At 43.4% G+C, this 9,905-nt stretch overlaps 1 protein-coding gene across 3 annotated transcripts; it reads left to right on the top strand.

The window, feature by feature from the left end:
- Positions 1-212: 212 nt before the first annotated feature.
- On the top strand, positions 213-5,268 carry cmtr2 (cap methyltransferase 2). Of its 3 annotated transcripts, none has more exons than XM_086027027.1 (3): positions 213-339; positions 1,250-2,521; positions 3,229-5,268. In XM_086027027.1, the coding sequence occupies exons 2-3, from the start codon at positions 1,262-1,264 to the stop codon at positions 4,267-4,269; spliced, it is 2,301 nt and encodes a 766-aa protein (XP_085883153.1). In that variant the 5' UTR covers positions 213-339; positions 1,250-1,261; the 3' UTR covers positions 4,270-5,268. The 3 variants fall into 3 exon arrangements, with proteins under 3 accessions (XP_085883153.1, XP_085883154.1, XP_085883155.1); XM_086027028.1 differs by having other exon boundaries at positions 234-339; positions 1,253-2,521; XM_086027029.1 differs by lacking the exon at positions 213-339 and adding an exon at positions 428-553.
- The last annotated feature ends 4,637 nt before the right edge of the window (positions 5,269-9,905 follow it).

Here is a 9,905-nt window from a genome sequence, read left to right as displayed (position 1 = left end):
TCTTTGGCAGTGAGATTTTTTGAACGTAAAAGCTGTGACTTGGCTCAGTAAATTGGGAAACACTGCACGAGACATTAATTGAAATGTTTGTTAATGGCGTTAATAATCAAATATATACGTTTATTTGGGTGTTTTCGTTTTTGCCACGTTGGATAATTAACACAAAATCTTAGTTAAAATGCCACTTAGTGCTCGTGCTGACGCATGAGTAACGTGTGTGTCTGAGAGATCACGTGACCATAACTGCGTAGGGCTTCGCAATCACGTGACCACAAGTGCAGCGCACTGAGTGATCACGTGACTGCTTGTCTTCCGGGTCTGTACCGCGGATGAGTCCAGGTAAGTTTTTCACACTTTAGCACAGTTTACAGATCAACTTGGTGCACGTATTGGAAGAAAAAAATATTGTCCTGAAACATTTACGGTTAGAATATCCAGAATTGGTTGTTTAGCTAATTAAAAAGCTCTCCCTTTACGCGATTTCCGTGTTTGTCAGAACGAGCTTACTCGAAATTGTCTCTGGTTTTAAGTACGTTTACGGTGAGGACTTAAGGTTAGTGGTAGCATATGAAGAGGAAGTACAAATACAAATGCAATACAAATGAACACTTGGAAGTCAAAACTAACATTACCTAGTATTTTCTGAGTCATTAACTCTACACTTCAGGCAAATTTTTATACTGTTGGTATTGTAATGCCCCTCGAAGTGATCAAAGATGCACACAGTCGCTGATGCAATCTGATCGGCGTTTTAATAACAAACGTAACGAAAAGAACACATTCACACAAGTATCGCTGGTGGCCACAACTCACGCCCATGCGCTCAATCATAGAACTGACACCTCGAGCCCAACTTCCCTCTCAACCTGGCTCGTCCCCTCTGTATGACGTCACTCGCTAGTCACAGGCCCAGCCAGCACATGCACAAAACAAAGAACGGATATTACAATATGGTTTTCATGTGGTCATGAGCAGTGTTGTGTTTGCGCCAGACCTTTTGCAATTACAGCCAAAAAGTTCCTCTTGGAATCATCGACCCATAAAGCATTTTCCCACATTGGTTTGGGAGATTTGGTTATGGTTTGATGAAACCTTCTTGGCCATAAGCACAACCTTGGTTCATCGGAAATTTCAAATACAATTGATCTTGATCTCTTTTTTTGGCATTTGAACTGGGGTGTGTAGACTTTTTATATCTGCTGTAACTCATTGTCCCTTTAATTTGACCAAACACCTTGTTCTACCAAAGCAGGTGAGAAGGATGATTTCGGGCAATGGAACCAGGAAGAAATTCTGCAGGCAGCAACAGCAGCAAGTGAGCAGCGTCGCAGCTTGTGATAATGACGCACTGACTGAGATTAAATGTCTATTCAGTAAATTCAGAACCTACGTCAAACCGTCCAACGACGAATGGTGCAGCCCCAATGCAAATGTCGCCCTCAGACAACACACGAAGGTACAAAACCGCCGCCTTGAGGCCCTGAAGGCATCCCTCAATGCTGTGAAGAACCAGCTCAGTGACAAGAACATCGAAGTTTGGCATCAGCACACCAACTCCACCAACCGGGCCGGGAAAGTCATCGCCGCGGTGCGCTCTGCCGCCAATGCGGAAATCTGCACTCAGGCATGGTGCAAGTTCTATGAGATCCTGGGAACGTTCAGTCTTCTTCCTGAGGAGGCGCTCCAGTCTGGGGAACTCAACACGGTTCACCTGTGTGAAGCTCCCGGGGCTTTTATAAGCGCCTTGAACCACTACGTCAAAACCCGCGAACGCACGCGCTACTGCTACTGGAGCTGGGCCGCCAACACGCTCAACCCGTACCATGAGGCCAACGCAGGTGGCTCGACCATCGCCGACGATCGCTTAATCGCCAACACTCTGCCGTGGTGGTTTTTCGGCTCGGAAAACACCGGCGACATCATGCTCCAAAAGCACCTACTGGAGCTGCAGACGTTTGTGGCGAACATGCGGCGGGTGGATCTGGTGACGGCGGACGGCAGCTTCGACTGTCAGGAGAACCCCGATGAGCAGGAGGCGCTGGTGGCGCCGCTGCATTACTGTGAGGTGACCGCCGCTCTGCTGCTCCTCAGCCCCGGCGGCTCCTTTGTGCTCAAAATGTTCACTCTGTACGAACATTCCTCCGTTTGTTTGCTCTACCTGCTCAACTGCTGCTTCCGCTCCGTCTGCGTTTTCAAACCCGCCACAAGCAAAGCCGGCAATTCCGAGGTTTATGTCGTGTGCCTCCGCTACGACCGCAAGGAGGCCGCGAGGCCTCTGCTCTCCAAGCTCATCCGGAATTACGGACCGCATCTGGCGGAGAGAGAGGCGCTCTTTCCGGAATCTTCGATCCCGCCGTCGTTCCTCGCACAGCATGAAGAGCTGTGCACGTACTTTCACAATCTGCAGGTGGAGACCATCACAGAAAACTTGAGATTGTTTGAAGGAACGAGCTCCCAGCAGAGGGAGAGGCTCGACAACATAAGGGATTGTACCGCTCAGGAATACCTGCAACGTTTCCAGGTAGGAAGTCGCATTATTTTACTTTAGGGCTGCAACTATCATTTTAATAATCGATTCAAGTCCAATTATTTTGACAGTATATCAATGAATCGGATTACAAAAACTACTAACTGTAATATCCATCCCGATATTCCAATCAGGATGCTATTTCAAATTGATAGTGCAGAAAATCGTAGTAGGGGGCGGTGCGGCCGTGAAGGCTAGGTCGGGCCCGGAGATAGACCGGTCTTTTGCGAAAATTCACATATTTCCCCGAAATTCCTGATGTTCCTCCCCACCCCTCCACGGTGCTGTATATTGAAGGGCAGAAAAATCAAATGTTCTTTCATTGGATGGCAAAAGGTCAAATCAACTTATGTATCCAACTGTTGCCATATGTCCAACAGAATAAGTCGTAGCTCCCTGCAAATATATCAGCTTTGTGTTCAATTAAACAAGCCATTTCTGACTGAATTGAGACAAGATTCATCCTTTTTTTGGTTTGTCTTTTTGTTGGTTACCTGTGAGATTTTTGTCATGTAAAATAGGTACCGCGGTTCAGCAAAGGCACACTAAGTCTCAACAGATGCCGATTCTTATTTCAATATTTGTCTACTTGCAGTCTTTAAAACCACATTGATAGGCAACAGGAATAAATGATTTCTGTTCACCATACAGTAGGTGTCAGGGTTCACTCTCGATGAATTTCGAACTGTCTCTGTGCTCAGGTGACATTCCTCCCTCGGAGTCGATGGATCTCCCGGAACGCCGTCAGCCCCGCCTACTGCCACGCCTCGGTGGGCCGACCTCTGGGACCCAAGAAGCAAGCGGCAGGCTCCTTCAACGAGCGCAGGGAATTGCAGACCCTCGGCTGGAAGCGGCGCGTCGAGACAGGTTGCCATGCCGACTGGATCCAGCGGCACCGCTGTGAGACCGACGGGACGGACTGCCTGTTGCGAGGACCCCTGTCGGGCTGTCACGTGGATTCCTGGTACATTGTTGTCGGCGCAGCACTGCCCGCCGTCAGAAACTCTCCATTCTGCGCAGGAGTCTTGTTAAACTATGTGGCTGAAGCACAGGTGTCCGCAGCTGAGAGAGACTCTAATCTTCCCTGCGACTCATGCCACGCGGTTAGCGCCGCCTCCATCTTGGCGGAGGTCGCGGGTCTCTGCGCCGACAATAACGGGACGCAAACGAAAAGGCAGTGCATGGTGTTCGGTAGCCGCTCAGAGTGGGACGCGTGTGGGAGCCAAATCGGAGAGCTACTTCTCACGTTTCCTTCAGAGGGTTCTTATCCTCAAGGGAGCCGCGGAACGCTGCACGACGCAGCGCCGACGTACCAGCATGAGCTCGTCGGCCGTGTCGCGATGTCCCTGAGGAGGCTGACTTCTGGGGACGCCCTTTTGCTGCCCGTGTCGTCCGTGCTCACCCGTGTCTCGGCTGCGTTGGTGCTCTGCTTGCACGCTTGTTTTCGCTCAATCAAGTTCAGGTGCCCGCCCCCCTCAGGCTACATGGGAGCAGTGCTCATATGCGCTGGCTTTTGCCCTGCAGCTGCGGCCCGAATCCTGCCGGCCCTGACGGAAGTCCAAAACTGTATTGGCGACCTGCTGAAAGGGAATGACTCGAGCAAATGTCAGCTAGCTTGTGATAGACAGGTGCTCCAATTCGTGCCCATGGAGGAACTACTCAATGGAGGATTGACGGACTTCCTGCGGACCATGAACTCTGAAATCATGCGACACACGCTGCATTTGCTCATGCAGGCATAGAATAGATACCAGTTCACGCCTTAAGAAGCATTGGATTATTTTATATTTATATGGAATGTTTTTTTTTTTTTTTAAATCAACCATTTCTGTTTGCATTGAGTATTTTGGGGGGGGCTATCCTATATGGAAATATATCTGTCATCAGATTCTGAATCTGAATCGCTAACACTGAATTTTATTATCGTCAAAACATTCAACGATCACTTTTTGGCTTTAAAAATTCAACATTCAGTTGCTAATTTAACACTGAGCTTCAAATTCGACTGCAAAACATCACTTCCGGGTCATTATGAGAAGCATGGCCAAAGCTATCGTTGGAGCTGTAATCCAAACGTCAGCCAACCAAGGCGGCTAATATGATTGACTGGCATTGGATCCTGCTGCCTCGTCCATACTTTGGCATGGTGACCCAGAAGTGACCTGAATTTAATTTTACAACCAATTTTCTCAAAAGGTCATACAAGAAATCTGTGTTTCCGTAGATGCTCTTCTGACAGACTGTCTGGGGTTTCTTCGTATAATGCTTCCCGATCGAGCATGACGTCTTCCAACACTGGTGCCCAAGTAGATGCATTTGGTTTGCACAGAATATTTTGTGCCATGTCACAAAAGCTGCTTTTGTTGTTGGTGTATTTTGATTGATTTTCCTCTAATGCACTCAGACTACACCCTCTTGTTTGACTGTGTCAACATACCTACCAACTCACAAAATGCCAATCTTCACCATCATCTTGTTACAAATGAGATCATTGATGGTGAATTTGTCGAAACATTTGGGGGAGACTAATTTTTTATTTACCTTTTTCCATCCATTTGATGTGATAACCTTCCTACCGAATGCATTTTGTTTTCTTAAATACTATACAGTATTCCTTTATAATACATTTTGAGATGCTGCAGAAACATCAAATAAAACAAATGTTAGTGTAAAGAAAGAATGTTACTCTTTTGTTGTTCTGCTGCATTGTCACAGTCCAATTAAAATTATTTGTCTTCCCATTTAGTGTGTATTTTTTGGGGTGTGGGGGATAAGAATAACAATCACAACATTTGTATTTCACAAAAACCGTGACAATAGAAGGTCCTTGAGCTGATAGTTATCTATTATAACTCTGTGACGATCCTTTAATTCTGCTTTGATACCAGTATGTCAAAAACGCGTACATTAAGTAGAATTAATTGTCAAACTCTGACCCTCTGTTTCACAAAGCAGGTTTAGTGAAAACTCAGTCTGTTAACCCTGAAATGTCCCTCATTTCAGTGTCAATTCAGGGTTAACAGACACCCGCGTTTTCTCAAAACCTGCTTTGTGAAACAGCCCCCTGGAAGCTCTGTTTTTGGTTTTGCAGCCATCCTTGTTTTTCAGTGATAAATTATAGTGCATAGCATCTTATTTAGCTGCCATATACTGTACCATATATTTTCACAGACTTAAATAATAGACCTCATGTGGATTTCATCAAAAGCAGCAACACAAAATGCATCGTCTGGTCTTTTACGTTTTGTTTAATTTATGATTTGTAAGAGCTTCTCCATGTCAAAAAATAAATGACATGCATGCATTAAATCCCTTCAAGTCCGTACGACACAACTGAAAGTTGCTTTCAGTAGAACTCATGCGTAGCTGTATTCACTAAGGGTTTTAGGGGAGATTTGAGCAAACAAAATGTCCCCGGTGTGGAGCATCGAGCATCCTGTCAGTCACAGATGGTTAGTGAGCCACTGCGGCCTACCCTGGAGTGCTGGTCGTCTCCATTATTTTGTCCCAGTACGTGCTGGAGCTTTTTGTTTTTTTGGGCCATTGTACTGTTTGATGCCATGATTCACAATTTTTTTTTTTAATTTTCTGGACAGTCAGGAATAAAACCCCCAAAAAAGTGCAAAGAAAGAATGTAGCATGATAACTGTACAGTGGTTAGGAAAAGTCTACATACTCCTGTTCAAATACCAAGTTTTTGTGATGTGGAAAAAAATGAGACCAAGGTTGAGAACTCATTTGATTAAAAAAAGTAAGCTTTGAGAGGGTACGTTAAGTAACAGCTGAAATGTGGTTGCACAAGTATGCACCTCCTCATATACTTCTTTTCCCACATGTTTAGCCCACTTAGTTATGTCCTGATGATATCAAGTTTGAACGTTTTGGCCTAATTCGAAAAGGTATGTTTGGCACAAACACACCTCTTCGAAAAAAAAGAAGCTGAAATATCATTGTCAGTTGTTTATTTTTGCTTTCCTTCTCAAAAAAATCATTAAAAAATAATCGAGTTGATGGTGATGGTGGAAAAAGTTCTGAAATTATTTATCTTTGTCTTGTTTTTTCATCACAGAAACCTGGCATTGAACAGTGGTGTGAAGAGCTTTCATATTACAGGTATAGTTTGCTTGGTTGTGCATATCAAATATCCTCCCTCCCCACCACACACACGCACACACACCCACACACAAACACGTACACTCCTATTCTCCACAGATTACTCAGTCTTTTAATTAATTTGTCAGTGGAACACCCCTGGGATCTTTACTCTTTCGACATTATGGATTGCACTTGAAAACTGGATCTATGCAAAAAAAAAAGAAAGAATCAATCATCACTAATCTGTAATTTGGCACCTCCACCAGACACCCAAACAAAACACTCAGATTAATTCAAATGGTTTATGAGATTTAGCATCATTTAAGATGAAGGCGAAGCATTAAAAAAAAAAAAAAAAATCATTGTTTACAATGTGATGACGAGAGGTTTGTTGCGGACTGCTGATTTAATCATTCCTTTATGTAATATTCTTCCCAATCCTGTGACATATTCATTGGACATTAGCATGCTGATGTTAGCATTTATCTTAGCACAGCCTCACAGTTTAGCTCCATAGACAGTGATGGTGACACGACGAGCTATTGGAAAATCAGGACAATAAACACCATGTTGAGGTAAAACTGCATACTTGGGTGAAGGATGAATATTTTCAGTGACAGTGTATCTTTATTAGTGTGGTGGTGTATTTAGCTCAAATTAGCTTCCCAGTTTAAAGAGGAATGGTGACATTCTATTAATCTTTTAGAAAAGACTTGAAAATACAGTTGCTTTTTGTTTAAACTAAGCAACACAATAAAAAATGGAAATAAAGCATTAGCATGCTGATGTTAGTATTTAGCTCAGGGCGTCATCATAGCTTGTGTTCATCGTGATGGTAAATTATTAGAATATGACAGATAATACTACCAGTAAAACTCAACTTTTTTTTTCACTTGTATACTCCTAAATGCCATGGCAAACAAACAGCTGCCTCTTGGGCATTTTTAACCATATATTTTCTATTGGCAATATCACACAAAAAGGAAGAAGGGCGAAGAGTATGAGATGGAACGTTGGGGTGATGTGAGCAGGTTATTAGATGCATATTGATTCCGAACTGCTCAAGATAATATACCTGGGACAGTTGTATGCATTTATATTGCATTTTTGTGTAGTATTAATGTTTTTTGATAGTAGTGGGATTAAGAGGTATCTTGAATCTACAAGTACCTACTGAAGGCCAATGTACCAAATGCACAACCCTCTCACTGTGTAAAAGTTTCTACACTCACAAGCAGAAAGTTAGAATAATCCAGGTGGGAGATGTGACCACTGGTCACATATTAGTCACTGACCAGGGTGTTGACAAGGATGGAAAAGGTGCTGCGTGAGGGATAAACAAAAGTTCAAAGTCCAACTGTTTTTAATCTTGGGAAGTTGCAGAATGGATGTTTTATGACGTTTAGTGCGTGTATTAATTGTGACATAATGTTGCACAGTGCAGAGAGCGCACCACTGAGCAATCCCGGGCCACCATCCACTATCTGTCACAGCGACACGAGGCACGCCAACGAGTCCCTCGTTCCTTGTGCAGCTGTTGTCTGACAAAACCTCTTTGTTTCATCGACGAAAAATGGATCATGCAAACAGAGCGATGGGAGATCAATCTTCATATTAGGAAAAAAAGATACGAGGCCGGTGCCATCTGGCATAGGAGGCGCACACAATGCTTTTATATTAAAAGCAGGGGTATAAATTAAATGGACAGCTCTGTTTTAATTTGCGTGAACAGGCCCACAGTACGGCTGCTGATACACCGGAGCACATTTCTTTGCTCCGCCGCTCCTTTCACAGTTGTCAAAACTGACTTTAAAGATGCCTTTGAATATTCTCATTCATCCAGGTCGTTGTATTCTCAGGGTATTTAACAGACTGCAACTGGAATGTTCGAGTTCGCCTCTAATCCGAATAGGTTCATCATGTTGTGTCTGGGTGTGACTGTGTTATGGGTTGGGTCTTTGATGTTGACAGTTGCTATGGTACTTATGTTGCCACCTTTATTGTGTCATACAAGATTTGGGCATGGCCTGAGTTGCACAGTGACATGCACGTTGTCAGAACTTCTTCCAAGCCGTCCGAATGCATCCAACCCTGCTCTTTGTTTTTACGTAGTATTTTTGTTTGGTTTATTAGTTCTACAATAAAGTTGTATTGTATTGTATTGAATTAGTCAGCCTGAGGAAGTAATGATTCTCTCTTTGGTGGTAATGATTCTCTCTTTTTACCTGCTGTACATATACAGTCAATGCAGTCTGGGTCGCATTTCCGTCTCTCTTCAGCAAAATCAACAATGAACTGTGAGGACCGTTCGGAGTTGACGACCAGTTAGTTATGACTACACAGACGATGATTACACAGATCCACTTTCGTCTATGCGTAGTGCGTTTTTTTTATTTATTTTTTTTTTTTTTAAGTTTCTCATCTATCGTCTAAGTTCAGAAAGACCAGTCTGTCTGTCAGATGGAATGCCCACCTCTGGAAATAGTATAACACATTCTAGATTTGAGTGTAAAACTACTTCATGTTGCTGCCATAAAAATAGCTGATGAACTCAGCTAGTTCCTGCAGTGTTGTGATAAATTTGAAAATAGAAGGCACTAAAAAGCCTCTTTAAAACCCAGAATCCAAAGGAACAGTAATTTCGTGCTGCATGTATCATCTGTGGTAACACAGTCCTGCATATAAACTTGCAGATAATGTCGCACACTCTTCTTTACATTATCATGCTAATCCCTTAGACTCTCGTATCAAAAATAAGTACAGTAGATGAGGGTTGTCTAATACAATTCAAACAATTCCAATATCCAATGTGGTTAAAAGGACCATCATTATTGGAATCTCAAGGCTGTGGCTCCAGCATAATGTATGCAGGGGGAAAAAATTCAAGATTACCCAAGGGGAAAATGGGAATTGAAAGTCTTCAATCAGTCAATGCGACAGGTATTTTCTGTTCATAAAACAAACAATCAATTGACCTCTGACACCTGACCTGAATTGTACTGTTGATTGGTGGGGATATCGCATTTCAGTTAAATTCCGTGTTTCCACGGCTAGATTTGTAGTCTCTGTATGTAAATCATGTTGGATGATTCCAGATTGACTGCAACGTTTTCTGGGTTTGTCTTCATAAAACGCTAATTAGTTTGACTCTCCTCGGGCCTTCTTGCTTGACACGGCAAGGCTTTTCATGAAACTCAGGCATACATGAGCCTCATGTCTGACACCGAGTAAAACTGTGTATGGCTCAGCTGTATTAATGAATCACACAAGGGTTTATTGGAAT

Source organism: Filicampus tigris, chromosome 3 (genome assembly GCF_054856515.1).
Source record: "Filicampus tigris isolate MCC_2025a chromosome 3, RoL_Ftig_1.0, whole genome shotgun sequence".
Classification (NCBI taxonomy): Eukaryota; Metazoa; Chordata; class Actinopteri; order Syngnathiformes; family Syngnathidae; genus Filicampus; species Filicampus tigris.
This window is presented reverse-complemented; position numbering and strand designations above follow the sequence as displayed.

Bases quoted from the DNA above. Each gene is read 5' to 3' on its own strand.
- cmtr2 (XM_086027027.1), top strand. From the start codon at position 1,262: ATGATTTCGGGCAATGGAACCAGGAAGAAATTCTGCAGGCAGCAACAG. The intron at 2,522-3,228 runs GTAGGAAGTCGC...CTCTGTGCTCAG, and splicing joins AATACCTGCAACGTTTCCAG to GTGACATTCCTCCCTCGGAG.